At 48.7% G+C, this 16,384-nt stretch overlaps 2 protein-coding genes across 2 annotated transcripts; one reads left to right on the top strand and one right to left on the bottom strand.

Moving 5' to 3' along the window:
- Positions 1-1,189: 1,189 nt before the first annotated feature.
- MYOZ3 (myozenin 3) lies at positions 1,190-14,817 on the bottom strand. Its single transcript, XM_068981419.1, has 7 exons — positions 14,708-14,817; positions 14,553-14,614; positions 6,571-6,725; positions 5,370-5,429; positions 5,145-5,277; positions 4,539-4,701; positions 1,190-1,358 (listed from the first exon to the last, which is right to left on the bottom strand). The coding sequence occupies exons 1-7, from the start codon at positions 14,785-14,787 to the stop codon at positions 1,190-1,192; spliced, it is 822 nt and encodes a 273-aa protein (XP_068837520.1). The 5' UTR covers positions 14,788-14,817.
- LOC138086508 (ribosomal protein eL22-like) lies at positions 9,910-10,493 on the top strand. Its single transcript, XM_068981330.1, has 2 exons — positions 9,910-10,008; positions 10,079-10,493. The coding sequence occupies exons 1-2, from the start codon at positions 9,910-9,912 to the stop codon at positions 10,343-10,345; spliced, it is 366 nt and encodes a 121-aa protein (XP_068837431.1). The 3' UTR covers positions 10,346-10,493.
- Positions 14,818-16,384: the final 1,567 nt, after the last annotated feature.

The following is a 16,384-nucleotide window of genomic DNA, read 5'->3' as shown; positions in this document are numbered from 1 at the left end:
AACTACGCCTGGTGGGCACTAGAACGAGATCTAGCCCGGGGTCTGCTCAAATGGTGAGTGGAAGCGGGTGGCAGGGAGTGGTCCTTGGAAGCACCCCACTCTGCACCTGCCCTGGAGGGTGCTGAGGGATGCTCCTTCCTTTGACCCCATGGCTGCCTCCCTAGTCCAGGCCTCGTTCCTTGAAGGGTTCCCAGCATCTGGCCTTGCTCCTCTCCAGTCTGTGCCCCACACAGCAACCAGCGAGACCCCTCACTCCCCAGCTTAAGAACTTCCCCATCTCCTTAGTGCAGCCCACCCCACTCTGCCCCGCTGAGGACTCACCCCTTCTCTGACACTGCCATCCCCCTTCTTCACACTTGCACCCGTGACAATTCTGCACCCTTGCACTCACCACCCACTTGCCAGAAATGCCTTCATCTCCACAACCTCCTTGTCACACCCCCTCCCTTCAGTCCTCCAAGGCCCTGCTCAAATTCTCTGAGACACCTCCCAGAGTCCCCACCCCACACCCAGGGTTAGAGACCCCCCTCTGCTTCCCATGGTTCCTCAGTTGTCAGCGTGCTTTAGGGAGCATGAAGGTGATCTACCGCTTTACAAATCTGTCTTCCCTACTGTCTTTTCCTCCCTCTTTCTAGGCTAGGGCCTGGGCTTATTCCCCACCTTCTCCCTATGGCTGGCACAGCAGCTAACACACAGTTGGTGCTTAGTAAATGTTAGCAGCGTGAATAGATAAAGACCATCTGTGTCTCAGTAAAAGGAAAAACTAATTATCAGAGTGCTTCACAGGTAAATAGGCAGCTAGTGGGCTCCCTGTCACTGGGGGAGACAGCTAGAATACAGGAGCAGAAGTGGAGGCTGGAGGTGAAGTCATTGGAGGCTTGGATTCCTAAAGACACAAACCAGGGCCAAGTTTTCTTAGAATCAGCTAGAAGTGCGAGTTGCTAATAGAGATCCTCTGCTCAGGGGATTCTGATGCTGCAGGTTTGGGCAGGTCAGAAACCTGTAGGAAAATACCCCCAGGTGATTTTGAAGCTTGCCACATTGGGAACTGCTGAACTCTGTGACTTTGAGGCCATTTGCAGTAAGGTTTTGTGTGCAATGGCCCTTTATAAACTGTGAAGTGCTGGCCACAAATCTTGGCTCCAGGTGTTATTCGAACTCTGAGATGAGGGAAGTGAAGGTGCTGGAGCTACAGCTCCTCAGACTCTGGGAGGTTGCGGACCCAGCCCTGGGCCACTCTGTTGAAGCTGGGCCTGAGGCGAAGGAGTTCCAAGCCACTGATGAGCTCCGGAACGAAGGGGGTGCCTGCCCTCGGAAGGGTTTCTCCCATCAGGGTTCCTCCAAAGGGCACCGGGGTCCTGGGGAGACAAGAGCAGCAGGAGAGGCGGGCTGGGTGGGAGCGGGGTGGCAGAACAGACATGGGGGTCACTGCGTGTGGCCCCCTCCCCACCTCTCTGGGCCTCCGTTTCTCTGTCACTCAGCAAAGATTTTGTACTATCTTTAACAGGTTTCTCCAGCTTTCCCCAGCTTTCCCCAGTCCCAAATCCACCCCTAGTCAGGATGGCTCGTTGTTTGGAAATATTAATAAGAATGATGTTTTCAGAGTGAAAATTGGCCTGTCCTGGCAAAACTCTCAGCTCCTCTTAAACAAAGTTCAGAAGCGGGAAGACTTGGAATCTGGTTTTTCCTCCCTCTTGACATCTCCCCTTACAAAAATATATCACAAACTGGAGAGAGAAAGGAGAGTTAGAAAGAACATTCAGAATCAGAGAGTACAGATTACATTTCTCACCCACAATACTGACAAGAATAAATGATTTGGTAATGGGCCAAAGTTAGTGAATGGTGGAAAGGTTCTCGCTCATATACTGCTGGCTGGAGGGTAAACTGGTGCTGCTACCTTGCAGGGCAATTTGGCAGGATCCTTTAAACCTGAGAATGTGGAAATTCTGTCAACCAGCAACTCTGCCTGTAAGTATATGGCTTAGGAAGTACATGCACACATGTACAAGGAAGCAGGCATGAGCAGTGATTAGTGACCAACCAGAGACAAGCCATATGCCCACTGGCAGAACAATGGATAAGATCAGTATATTCATGGCAGAGTACTATATACCAGCTTAAAAGGAATGAACAGAGCTATAGATATTAAGAGATTTCAAAAGCATAATGTTGAGTGAAAAAAGCAAGTTATAGGATGAGATTCAAAATATCAGAAATCACACATACACATGTAAACCAAACAACGCTACTTCCCCATAGATATGGAGCTGCTTGTAGAGAACGCTCTGAGAACACACACCAACCCGACAACAGCGTTACTTCTGGGAAGAGACCTGGGATTGGAGGATAGGGAACAAAGGGGCCCTACTTTCATTTGTAGTTGCCTAGGGTTGTGTGTGAGAAGGCAATGGCACCCCGCTCCAGTACTCTTGCCTGGAAAATCCCATGGATGGAGGAGCCTGGTGGGCTGCAGTCCATGGGGTCGCTAAGAGTCAGACACGACTGAGCGACTTCCCTTTCACTTTTCACTTTCATGCATTGGAGAAGGAAATGCCAGTCCACTCCAGTGTTCTTGATGGGAGAATCCCAGGGATGGGGGAGCATGGTGGGCTGCCGTCTATGGGGTCGCATAGAGTCGGACATGACTGAAGCGACTTAGCAGCAGCAGCAGCAGCAGCAGGATTGTGTGTTGTGTGTGTGTGTGTTTTTTTTTAAGATAATACAAATATATGATTTTCAAACTATTTTTTACTTTTAAGAGAACAAATAGCATTACTCATGCAGTGTTTTCCCTGCAGCTTGGGACCATTCCTGAGCCAGGAGCCAGGTTCCAGCGTTTCTGCCTGGACCACCCCAGTGGTGGTGGCAACAGCCGGGCCCCACAGGAGCAGGCCAGGCTGCTTCCAAGCTGCGCAGAGCTCACGGTCAGGCCAGGGATGCTGAGCACAGCTTGACTGCCAACACTGCTGTTCCTTCCCTCTCTACCTCAGTTGCCTCTTCTGTGCCAGGAAGGGTCTGGGCTTGAGGCTGCTTAAGAATCCCCCTTCTTTAGGTGCTTCAGCCTGTCATAGCGTGAGATCAGTGGGGCCACAGCCTGCCCTGGCCAGCCCGGAAGCTGCCTGCTAGCAGTGATGTCTGCTGAGGGCTTTAAATAGCTAGACAGGCAGGGCTGGAGGGCCCCGGGAGAAGAGGCAGCCCAGTCCTTCCTGGCAAGAAACCCCCACTCCTCTGCCAATGGCTCGTGGTTCACACGATGCCTGTTGGACCCTGTTCTTCCCATCATGGTCCTCCCATGCTCTCAGCTATTTGAGGGCAGTCACATCCCTCCAGAGCACTCTCTTCTCAAGGCCCATCACCCCGGCTCCTTCAACCCTTCTCCAGGCCAAGCCAGGCAGATAGTCTCCACATGTGGTCTGAGCAGGTGCCAGAAGAGCTGGGCTGTGGCCTCCTCTCTGTGGACCCTCCACTTTCTCACTTAATGCAGCCCAAGCCAGCAGAGAATTTCTCACAAATAGCAGCAGACTAAGGAAGCCAATTGCAGTTGAAATGCATCCCCCAGCCCCATGCCTTCCTCCAGTGCTAGGCTCCAGTCCTGCCTGCTGTGATTTGTTTTCGGGCCCCTAGAGTGGAACATTAAATTTATCCCTTTCAAGTTCTCCCCTGAAAATAATAATAACCTGTAAATAGTAATAATAGAGGCTACCATTTTTTGAGAGATTCTCACTTGCCAGAAACTTTGCCTCTGGCCTCTCATGCAATCCCCACAACCATTTTATGAAGTAGGTATTAATAGTATAAGAGTCTCCTTTTACAAGTGGGAATTGGAGACCCAGAGAGGTTAAGCCATTTGCCCAAGGTCACACAGCCAGGGGTAGAGATTGCATTAAGCCCTTGATGAAGCCCACGCTCTAAACACTACGAGCCACTTATCTGTTGTTCTCACCTCTGGTGTCCAACATGTCACTGCCACTTCCCACAGTGGCGCAACCTCAAGGTCACTTTCTAGGCCTCTTCCCTTCCTGATGAAAGGGAAAGGCTGAACTGGCCCAGGACTGGTGAGATCTGGGGCCCCCACCCAGGGAAGGACTCATACTTCCACATCCATCAAGGAGGTGGCACACAGCAGTGATGAAGAACAAGAAACTGGAATCTGGAGTCCGACAAACCCAGATGTGGAGCCCAGCCCTGCCATTGCTTTCTTGCCGTGTGGCTTTGGACAGATTGTTGATAATCCTCTTCTCCAGCAGAATGGGGAAAATTGTAGCACCTGCCCCACCCTGTTGTGAAGCAGGATCCAACAAGATGTGTGCCACACACACCCATTCATTCCCTGTGCATTTACTGAGCACCTACTATGTGCTAGGAGCAAGAGTTCTATTGTTTTATAGCAGGAATTCAATAAATGTATACAAGGCATTGGGGTAGAGCCTGGCACGTAGAAAATGCTCAGGAAATGCAGCTGCTGCTGTGGTTGTGGCTGGCTCCAGGGCCTCCTCCTTCCAGGTCTCTCCCTGAGCAGCCCCGCCTTGTCTTACTTGTTGAAATTTCGATACTCCGCCAGGCTGGGGGTGTGACTTCCGCCCTCGCCCAGGTAGTCCCGGTAGCTGATGAACTCCTGCCACGGGCAGCGGTAGCCCTTGGGGATGGCTGTGTGGTTGAACTTCTCGGGTGGGATGCCCTTCAGTGGCTCAGCATAACCTAGGGGTGGAGTATGACACGTGGCAGGCAGGCAAGGAGGCTGCCTGGGTTCCCGTCTCCTTTGGCCCCCACACCCATCCCATGGACACTGTTTGGGGATGGGAAGGAAGGACCTAGGAAAGGGAAGTCGAGGGAGAGGGTGGAATGTAATGCCAAAGTCGCTCCAGCAAAGAGCGACTTTGCTTCCTCATCCCTGGAAACAGGGAGGATGGAGCAGGGGAAGTGCAAGGTGGGGCAGAGACTCGCGTCTTGGCTCATCTCTGGCGCGCTCTGTGGCTGACACAGCTGCAGCTCTCCGGGCTTGTGCTGTGTCTGCAGAGAGGGGTCTGCGTGTGTAAGGAGATGGACTAGATACTCTCTGGGTGCTCTTCCTGCCCCATCAGGGAACACACCCATGTTCTGGTCCTCCAGCCCTGGCCCTGGGACGTGGGGAGGCCACTTACCTGGTGCCAGGGCGCTGGGGTTGTGGCGCTGTGGCCGGGAGGCCATGGACTCAGCATCCCCAGGGCCCCCGTGCGAGGCGGGATAGATGTGGAGCTCAGAGCGGTAGTTCTGCCCCTCATGGCTGTTGGCAACCTGGGCACAGGAGTGAAAGCTCAGAGAATCTGAGCTGCCTGGCCCCTTTCCCCGGGCTTTCCCTCCTCGTGGGGGGAGGGGTCTCTGTCCACACTCACCGTCCCAGGTTCTGCTGTTCCAGTCACCTTCTCCTTTGCACTTCCTGCCACGACCTGTGGGGTTGGGGGGTGGGTGGCAAGTAAACCACAGGTAGGCTCACCAGGGTTCTGCCTCCACTGAAATAGGCAGGGGGTGGGGAGGGGCATAATCCTAGAGCCCTCCTCCCAAGGATGTTGGGGGGATGAGTTCATAATGTAGAGCGCTAGACCCTGGAACAGAGAAGTGCTCTTAATATATGTTAGTGGCTATTGTTGTATTGCCCCTGGACTTTTGTTAACCTCCCTGAGCCTCAGTTTCCTTCTCTGTAAAGTGGACGTGATGATAATACTGTCACTCTCTGATCATTAAATGAGATGACACACGCAAACTGCTTAGCTAGCACTGTCATAAACACATAGCAAAGTAGATGTTTTGTCATTTTATTATTCTGCCACATGGTGCCCTCTCGTCATCTCCTGTTTCATCCAGAAATTAAGTGGAGCAGGATGGCAGGCCCTGAGTTCATCAGAAGTACTTGAGATTGCCTGCCGCCTCTCTGAAGTCCACGGGCAGGTCATTCTTGTTTCCTTTCTTTGCAGTTGTTTAGTCACTAAGTCATGTCTTGACTCTCTTGCAAGCCATGGACTGTAGCCCGCCAGGTTCCTCTGTCCATGCAGTTTCCCAGGCAAGAATACTGGAATGGGATGCCATTTCCCTCTCCAAGGGATCTTCCTGACCCAGAGATTGAACCGTCACCTACGTGGCAGGCGGGCTCTTTTCCACTGAGCCACCAGGGAAGCCCCATTCTTTAGATGACTGTACCTTCTTCCAGTGGGAAGAAGAGAGAGGTGTTCTGTATTTTCCATCTTAGATCAAGCTCAAGTCTAATCTAAATCCTGCTTGCTGCGCATTCAGCCCGGAGCACCTGACTGCCCTTCGGCACTTTCCGTAGGAGCCAGGGTCCCTGCACGGCATGGCTCACCCTGTCCAACCCACTTTGTGTTTCGTGTCTGGGGAGAAACGCCTGAAGAGCTCACTCTTTTCTAAGATCGCAGAGCAGGGCAGGCGTCAGTCTGGTGGCGACACCACAGTCATCCCCTCGTTGGACTTGAGGGGCCCCCGTAGGGGCCAGACATTCTCACTTGGCTCATTGTTTGGCTCTAGGCTGATGACTGGGCCTCAGTTTCCCTGTGAGCACAGTGGGAGCTTACTCACAGCACGAGGGCTGGCTGCAAACTCAAAGGTGAATTTCTGCACACGCCGCTGTCTCTTCTGGAAGAGGAGGGACCCTCTGTTGTTACGCAGCGATAGCTCCTCCATCATCAAGTCCTGGGGCACGCTCAGTTTCTTGCCCAGGTCAAGCAAAGGAACTGCGGGAGAGGACAGAGAGAGCTCTTACTACCAAACCTTCAGGGTACTCCGGCTGCTGACTCTAAGGAGACCTCTTCACAGCACCGTCCGTTATGTGCAAGAATGTCAGTTTCTCCCTGTGCTTGCTGACCCTGGGTGTCATTCTGTGGATTCTTTGCCCAGCCAGTGGGCTGAGATGACTCCTCTGAGTGTGATTACCTGTGTTTGATGCTGAAATCAAGCATCATTTCAGATACTCTTTGGCCAGGTGTATTTAGTCCCCGAATCTCCTGTGCAGCTCTGTGCCCATAGTGGTGGTGGTGATGAGAAATGATCAGATTCTAGATATCTTCTGAAGGAAGGCCCTTGGGGTGGGATGTGAGAGACAGACAGAGGAGTGGAGGTGATGGCAGGGTTTCTGGCCTGAGCCGCTGGGAGGATGCAGCGGCCCGCTCTCTGAGATGGGCAGGCTAGAGGAGGAGGAGGTGTGGGGAAGACCAAGCATTCAGGTCTAGACATGTCTGCTTTTCATTTTAAAATAGCCTTTTATCATCATGTGCTGTGTGCGCATGCTAAGTTGCTCAGTAGTGTCCAACTCTTTGCAACTGTATGGACTGCAGCCTGTTAGGCTCCTCTGTCCATGGGATTCTCCAGGCAAGGATACTAGACTGGGTTGCCATGCCCTCCTCCAGGGGATCTTCCCAACCCAGGGATCGAATTCCCATTTCTTACGTCTCCTGCACTGGCAGGTGGGTTCTTTACCATTAGCGCCACCAAAACAGCATATGTGTACATTGAAGAGAGTTAGAAAATATAGACATGAGAGCAAAAGGAAAGAAGAACACCGTTTTCTACCATCCAGAGATTACCACTCCTAACCCGTGAGTGTATATGCCTTTACTGTCTTTGTGAAGTGAAGGTCACTCAGTCGTGTCCGACTCTGCGACCCCATGGACTATACAGTCCAGAGTATAGTCCTAGCAGGACTGTAGCCTGCTAGGTTCCTCTGTCCATGGGACTCTCCAGGCCAGAATACTGGAGTGGGGAGCCTTTCCCTTCTCCAGGGCATCTTCCCAACCCAGGGATCGAACCCAAGTCTCCTGCATTGCAGGTGGATCTTTACCAACTGAGCCACGAGGGAAGCCCCCCTATCTTCTTAACTGACCATATAGCCTTGTGACTTTTTAACCAAAATGAAATCATAACATAGCTTTTTTGTAACTTGCTTTTATTCAAAGCTCTCTTCCTTTCCAAGTGCGTGAATTTTTGTTTTATATCAATGCAATGCCTAACCCATATTCAAACTCCCCTAATGGTCTCCAAAACTGAGAATAAGGTTTGAAGAGTCTTGTAGGCATCCCAGTGGAGATGCTGAGGAGGGAGCTGAGGGATATATGAGTCTAATGTTTGTGGGAGAAAACTGACTTGGATGTAAAAACTGGGACATTGGGAGTATACAAATGGTATTTGCTATCGTTGTTTTTTAGTGAAAAATTTTCTGTTGATTTCTTTCCTCATAGTTAGGACCAGTCATTACAGCCATGTAGAAGGATTTCAGGGCTGATGACTGTCAGTAGTTTGGGGGCCTATCCATACCCTTTGTGCTTTCCCCACCAGCAAAATGCACATTTCACACTGGCCCAACGAAGGGAGACTTTCGGAAGATAGAAGTGTCAAAGGTGATGAGGACGCTGGCAGGAGAGGGATACGTATGGTCAGCACAGGCAGAGGTGTTTGTCATCTCTGAAATCAGATCCAAGTGGATTCATGTTCCAGCTCTCTAAATGACATTCTGAGCCTGGAGGCTGGTTGAGATCACCAAGGTTATGAGGATGCATAAGAGATCTACACACTGAGCCCCAGAGCCTCCAACATTTAGATCAAGGAGATGAAAAACAGCCTGGGCCTGGGGAGAAGCAAGAGGAATCTAAAGACTGTGGTGTCCTGGGACCAAAGGATGAAAGCATTACAGGGACAATGAACTGATCAACAGAGTCAAATGTTGCTGACGTGTCGAGTCAGAGGAGGCCTGAAAATTGACCATTATATTTAGTAACACGGGGTTATTATTGGTAATCCCCACAAAAGCAGTCCCTGTGGTGTACTTGGGTGTGAAAGCCTTATTGGAAAAGGTTCAAGAGAAAAGGGACTGAGGAACAGTTTAACCATACCGCGAGGAAGCAATGAGCCAAACCTAGGATGTGGGGCTTGTACAGAGCATCTGGCCCAGTTTCTTCAAAGGAGTGAATGACATGGAAAAAAAAGGAGGGGGTGACGATGATTTAGATTAAAGGAGATTTAAGAGACATAGCTACCAAATAAAAACAAGGGCCCTTGAAGGTGCTGCACTAAGTGAAATAAGTCAGATAAAGACAAATGCCATATGATTTCACTCACAGGCAGAATATAAAAACAAACATAAACCAAAGCCAACATGAATGACCAAACCAAACATTAACAAACATGCAGATACAGAGAACAGAGTAGTGGTTACTAGAAGGGAATGGGGCCAAGAGGGAGGGCGAGATGAATAGAGGGGTCAACTGTGGTGAAGGGTAGAAACTATACTTTTGGTGGTAAGCATGCTATAGTGTATGGGCGTCCCTGGTGACTTAGATGGTAAAGAATCTGCCTGCAATACGGGAGACCAGAGTTTGATTCGTGGGTTGGGGTGATCCCTTGGAGATGGGAATGGCTACCAACTTCAGTATTCTCGCCTGGAGATTTCTGTGGACAGAGGAGCCTGGTGGGCTACAGCCCACAGGGTCTCAAATAGTTGGACAGGACTAACACTTTCACTTTTCATGCTCTAATGTGTACAGAAGTAGAAATATAATGTTGTATACATGCAACTAGATAATGTTAGAATCCAAAGTGGCTCTTATTTAGATACCCGTGAACAAACTAGAAAATTGGAGAAAGTTGACTACAGGACTGGTTATTAGATAGTATTATATCAGTATTTCTCATTTTGTTCAGTGTGTTAATACCTTTACCTGTAAGGAAATGTGCTTTTTATTACTTTTGATGCGTTGTGAAGTGGGTGGTGGGGGGGGTTGCGTGGAATGACATGTTTCTTGGGATTTGTTCTGGACTTCAGGAATAAAAGGAGGACCTTGGGGGTTTGAACTCTCTACTTTGGTGTGTGTAAGTTGGTTAAATAAAATGTTAAAAAGAGCTCTCATCGCGCGGAAAGCCTTCAAGATGCCGCCGAAGAAAGACAAGAAGCCTAAGAAGTCAACCTGGAAGTTTAATTTGGATCTTACTCATCCAGTAGAAGATGGAATTTTTGATTCTGGAAATGTTGGTACCTTCCCTAGTGAATATCTAGGGTTTTCTTCCCTAGTGTGGCATATTTTCTGTTTTAAAATAGGAACAATTTCTGCGGGAAAAGGTTAAAGTGAATGGAAAAACTGGAAATCTTGGGAATGTCGTTCACATTGAACGCTTCAAGAATAAAATCATAGTCGTTTCTGAGAAACAGTTCTCTAAAAGGTATTTGAAGTACCTTACCAAGAAATACCTTAAAAAGAACAGTCTTCGTGATTGGCTTCGTGTGGTTGCATCTGACAAGGAGACTTACGAGCTTCGTTACTTCCAGATTAGTCAAGATGAAGATGAATCTGAGTCTGAGGACTAGATGATGCCATCCTTCATAGGGCTTTGCTTGCTAATAAAACTAATTAAGCATACAAAAGAAACATCTTGAAATGGACCTTTAGGCTATCAGTGAATAAAAAACATTACTCTGTATGTTAAACATTCATCTTTTATTTAAGTGTATGCTGTTCATATGGTGCTGGTTTTCCTTTAATACTTTTTTATAATTTGATTGGAGTGTAGTTGATTTACAGTGTTGTGCTCGTTTCAGGTATATAGCAAAGTGAATGAGTTATGCATATATATCCACTCATTCTTTGGTCATGTAGACCATTACAGAGTACTGAGTACAGTTCCCCGCGCTATAACAGCAGTTTTTTAGTTATATGTTTCATGTATGCTAAGTTGCTTCAGTCGTATCCAACTCTGCAAACCCATGGACTGTAGCCCGCCAGTCTCCTCTGTCCATGGGATTCTCCAGGCAAGAATACTGGAGTGGGTTGCCATTTCCTACTGTCATCTGTTTTATGTATAGTAGTATATACATGGCCAGTGTCAGTCTCCCAATGTATCCTTCTCCCCCGTATCCCCTGGTAATCATAAGATTTCTGCATCTGATTCCTGTTTTGTAAATAAGCTTTTGTCCACCTCCCCCCCTCCCCCAAATATTTTGTATAAGCAACATTTAAATAGCTTATAGCTAGTGGAATTTCAGGATTTATCTAATGTACTGGTTTTAAAGACGTCCTCAAGTTAAAAGTATATAGCAAAAACACAATTGGGTGTAACTATATAATAAAATATTTAGATTTGATCAACAGTTTAAAAAAAAATGTTAAAAAGAGAGAGAGGAGGGAAGTAAAGACAGCAGCTTTGAGGAGCTGTGCTCTGAAGGACCACAGCTGGAGGCAGCTATGGAAACAAGAGGGATTTGTTTGTTTGCTTGCTTGTTTTTAAAGAGGAGAATTACTGAAGGAATGTCCTAGAGCAGGGGAGAGGGCAGGGAGGGTGTCCGGCGCCCAGCAAGAAGCGCTGGCTTCGGACAGGTGCACGGAGAGGTCATCTAACACGCTAGGAGGGAAAACAGAGAACACGGGGGCAGACAAGTGGACAGATGTGGAGGCGGGAGCCTGCAGAAGTCTCTCTTGGCTCCTTTCCTCAGTGAAATAAGAAGCAAGGTCACTAGCTGAGAATGGAAGTGGGGGAGGAGGTACTTTAGGTTTGAGAGGAACGGTTGCTGAAACTGTCCCAGAGAACAGCAGAGAGAGTGACTGGGGCAGGGAGACGGATGTGGTCGCCAGTCAGCACTGAGGGCCATGCAAGAGCAGTGCTTCATCCCACGCAGCGGAATCCGAAATGGCCTTTTGAAAAAGGAAGCTGATGGTTTTTTTCATTCTTTCAGCAAATGTAGAGAAAGAAACTTCTATATATTAGAATCAGAAAGAAATCCACTATAGATTAGGTGGGGGGGGGGGAACAAATTTCTGAAGAATTTGTATTCTAAGATCCCACTCATATGTTTAAAAAATAAGTATATGCTAATGCACGTATTGAATCTGCAAGGAGACATGCCAAATACGAGCAGTGACTATTTATGGGATTACAAAGGAGGACGGCTGGAGATTGTTGGCACTGGTTTTGTTTTTGTTTTTTTCAAATGAGACAATGCATTCTGTCTTAAACAGATGAAAGACCACTTATACCTAAATATGTGGTAAAGGTCCCCTGGCATATATTCTCAAGTGCTGTTCAGATCAACTGAGCTCAATATTTAAAGACAAAAAAAAAAAAAGCTATAGATGAAACCTATTTTGACTAAGCAATTCTAATTCTAGGCATTCATCCTTGGGGAGAAAAGTTGAATAAATACTTCCAAGGATATACGTACGAGGATGTTTGCTGCAGTGAGGTGTCAGATTATGAAAACGGGGAATCAGTCTTATGCGGGATGCTGCCTGGACACCCTTTATCAGTGACTAACAGCTCACAACGGCCACCTCTGCAGAGAACTGCCCCGGTGAGTAGAGGCTGCAACAGCCGCCCTGCTAAAGCTGAGATGATTTCTATAGGGCAATTAATTTATGCTCTGGAACCCACTTCCTTCCTTAGCAGTTTCCTCTGCCCAGTCCTGTTTTTGTCACTTCCCTTCTCCTAGGAGTGCAATCTCAACAAGTCTCTTGTTCAGGAATCCTCAGGCTCTACCCCTAAACTTAGTCAAGCCTTCATGGCCTCCTTGTCGGGGGAGGGTGTATAAATATATATAATATCTTATATGCTGGGGGAGTGAGGGGAGGGGAGGGGTGAGATAAATTATACTAAGACGGGAAGAAGTCTGTGGTATGCTGCTAAGTGAAAAAAATTTAAGATGTGGTATGTAGCTGAGTGAAAAAAATTTAAGATGTGTGCTGCAAAGTGAAAAAAAATTTAAGATGATGAACACAGTGTATAGTGTTCAGCCCACGTGTATATGGGCTTATATAAATGTTTATATATGAACAGAAGAAGGATATACACAAATCTGTTAACAATGGTTATCTCCAGATGGTTTCATTATGAGGAACTTTCGCTTTCAAAGTCATTCATATCTGTTTTGTCTGAATATTTTATAACATGAATGTTTTATTTATGTAACCATGTGGTAAAGGAGCAGTTTTGGAGACAAAAAGATCTGGGGTCAAATCTGTTCTGTACCTACTGAGGATGTGATTTCCTGGCTTTCCTGAGTCTCTGTTTTTTCATCTAAAAAGTGGGTATAATTGTATCTAATTTACAGAGTTGTTGTGAGGGTTATATATTTAACAAAAAGTTCAAATGCTCTTAGAACTGTATCTGAGACATAGTAAGTGCACAAGAATGGTGTTTTATTATTATTTTACAAAGGCTGTCTTTTGGTGATGAGCTCATGCGATTTTTTACCTTTCTACTTTTCTTTAGTTTCAAAATTGTCCTTAATTAATACTCTAGCAATAATCAACAACAACAAAAAACTTATTTCCAGTCTGGCATAAATGATGCGTGTCAACACTGGGGGGTCTGTAACTAATTAGACAAGAGAAAAGAAAATGCATAGCCTGGTTCTTCTATTTAGAGTGTCGACATCTCACAAAGCTTACATATTTCAGCATGAAAATCATGGAATGAAAAAAAATGAAACCAACAAAAGGAGACAAGAACACACAAAATGGATTAAAAGTATGCCTCACAGATAAAGCTGTCCACAGGATGAAACACTTCTTAGAACACCGAAGGAGGCAAAACTGCAGCAAAGTCCTTAGGCAGGGATTTATCAGAGCTTGGTTCACTGCTCTCCTGCATGGGAACCATCCGGGTACTTGTTTAAGTGGCTAATGCTTGGCCTCCGCCCTAGGTCCCCTGGATCAGAACTCCTGGGTAGGGATATTGGGATGAGCCTCCTGACAGCCTTACCCACTGCCATGCCCCTCTGCTTTGCCACCACGTTTCTCTATAGTCCTTCTTTAGATAAATAACCTGCTTTCATCTGTACCTCCCATACCTGGCCCCAGGTCAGTGGGTGCTGAGCTGGGCAACCTGGATTCTGATCGGCCCCCTGACTCCCTCAGTAACTGTGAGCTCCCTCAGTAATCTGTACTTTTAAGCAACAGCGCCATGTCACTATGATTCACAGAAAAGTGTGAGACTTCTGACTTAGCTGAGTTTGTTTTTAAAATACATAAAATGCTCTAAATAGGCCAAATAAAGACTCCAAAATTTTGCCAAGAGTTCTGGAAGAGGTCTTATAAAGTTGATAAATATGTATTTTAGATGATTTATCCATTGGCTGAATCAGCTTTTACGTGAAATGGTTTGACTCAGATTGGGCAGCCTGCTCTTGCCCCGCTGCCCCACTCTCCCCTGACCCCTTGTCTCGTGCTGTGGCTGCTCAGTGGGACCCCCAGTTAAAACACAGGCAATTATGTGGGAAGCTTGGGCCATTGGTAGGGTTCGATCTGGGACCCTCAGAGCTCAATCTGGGGCTGAGGGAATGGCTCAGGTGGGGCCAGGGCCCAGTCTATGGCACTCAACCTCAGCTCTCGTGTGCCCCGAAATCAGGGCCAGGCCCCTCCCAATGCTTCGGGAAACTTCCCAGCCCAGGCGGCAGATTCCACAGGCTGGCCTGGAACTCACACCTGTTTGCCCAGGCCTGGGGCCAGCAGGCTGAGTGGCTATAGCCTGGGACCAAGAAAGGATGGGATCTGAGGAATGCCCAGGGGCTGGGTCAGCCTTACCTGGTTCAGTGAGGTCCCCCGTGGTAGTCATCACTGGTCCCTTCTGCTCCTTGGGGATCATCCTGTGGAGGAGACACCTCTATAGATGGGTCCAGCTGCCTCTGTTCCTCTCAGCCCTTGGTCCCCAGCCTCAACCCCACATAGCCATAGCTCACCCCAGTCTCGAGCAAGGGCTGTCCAACTGGGAAAGAGGAGGCTGAGGTCCATGGAGGGCAAGGGACATGCTCAAGGTCATGCAGACCTGCTTCCAGTTTGCTAAGGAAGCACAGGCTCATCGAGAGTAGTTTCTGGGACATTAGAAGGGGAGGTGGGGGTGTCTGACTGTTGTTGTCCACTGACTCAGGTGAGCTCTACTCAGAGGCTTAAAGAGGTTGAAGGTTGAAGTCTGGGGGAGAGGAGCATGGCCGGTTAGGCTGGGGCTGCACTGGAGTCTGCAAGATGTGCCCCTCATGTCCCCAGTATTCAGCTCTGAAGCTTGAGGGCACAGGCTGGTGCAAGGAAGCTGAAAGAGCCATCAGCCCCTTCGTAGCCCGCATCCTTCGGCTCACTTCCATGGTGCTCTGTTTCTCTCCGTCCTCCACCAGTCCCCCATTTGCATCTATGGCGTGTCCCAGGAATCTTGGAGGTGATTTAAAATAAAATGAGGTCCAAAGCAGCAGAGAAGCCCTGCAGGCCCCAAGTCTAGGGTCCCAATCTTGCCCTCAGGAGAGAAGGCAGAGCCCTTGAGCCTCCTGACAGCCTTACCCACTTCTATGCCCCTCTGCTTTGCTGCCAGGTTTTTCTATATTCCTTCTTTTAGAAAAACAATCTGCCTCCATCCATTATCTCCCCTCCCATACCCATAACCGGCCCCAGGTCACTGGATGCTGCACTTGGCAACCTGGATTCTAGTCGGTCCCTCTGACCCCCTCGGTAAGTGTGAGCGAGCGGCGCTCCAGCTCCAAGTCTCTCTGTGCCACCTAGAGCTGCATGCAAACAGGAGCACACGTGCACCCATTGGGGTGAGGCCCATGAGCTTGTGAAGCATGCTCAGCTATGACCGCTTAGGATTCCACCGTTCCTAGATCTGTTTCTTGACAAATACTCTCCTTACAGAAATTTACAGACATCGGGAAGGACCCCTCATTTTACAGACAGGGACCCTGTTCCCTCTGTTGCTGAAAGATCTTGATGTCTGAGCAGAGTCATAACCTACCCTCCAGTCGGAATCCTAGCCACCCCTCCCTATTTAACCCAGAGCTTAGGATCTCTCCCTTCCCAATTCAGGATCCAGGCTTCCACAAGGCCCCACACTCCCAGCCCTTCTGCAGGGTCCTTGCTCTGCTGTGGGGGGAAGGGGCTCTGGAATTACTCCTCTCCACCACCCACTCCCCACAGCCCTCAAGCTCCCCTTGGATCCTGGTACCTGAGAGATGGAAGCACAGTGGGCAGGAGGGGGTGTCAGACCCTCAGATTAACACCTCTGTCGGGAAGCTGAGAGTCGAGTGGTCAGTGTCTGTGCAGGCAGTCGGCGAGCTGGGTGTGCCTTGCAGCCAGCTCCGGCCTCAGCTGACGAGAGTCGCCCCTGCCTTGTGGTGGCTCACAGCCTTATTTCGGGCTGCAATAGGATCCAGGGACAGATGCTAAAAGCACCAGGCCCCAGAGAGGACAGGTGCCCCGGCAGCAAGCCCTCGCACACAGAAGGCCTTGCACGCACATGTTCAACACACATACACATGCACACACCAAGTCACCTGGAAATGCTGGGAGTGATCACCGTCTCCTGAGCTTGCTAACGGTATCCTCAGTGCCTGGAGTGGGGCCTGCTAGGAACTGGGTGGATATTTGTTGAA

The sequence above is a fragment of the Capricornis sumatraensis genome, chromosome 9 (assembly GCF_032405125.1).
Source record: "Capricornis sumatraensis isolate serow.1 chromosome 9, serow.2, whole genome shotgun sequence".
Lineage (NCBI taxonomy): Eukaryota > Metazoa > Chordata > Mammalia > Artiodactyla > Bovidae > Capricornis > Capricornis sumatraensis.
Note: the sequence above shows the minus strand (reverse complement) of the source record. Positions and strands in the feature narration are given on the sequence as shown.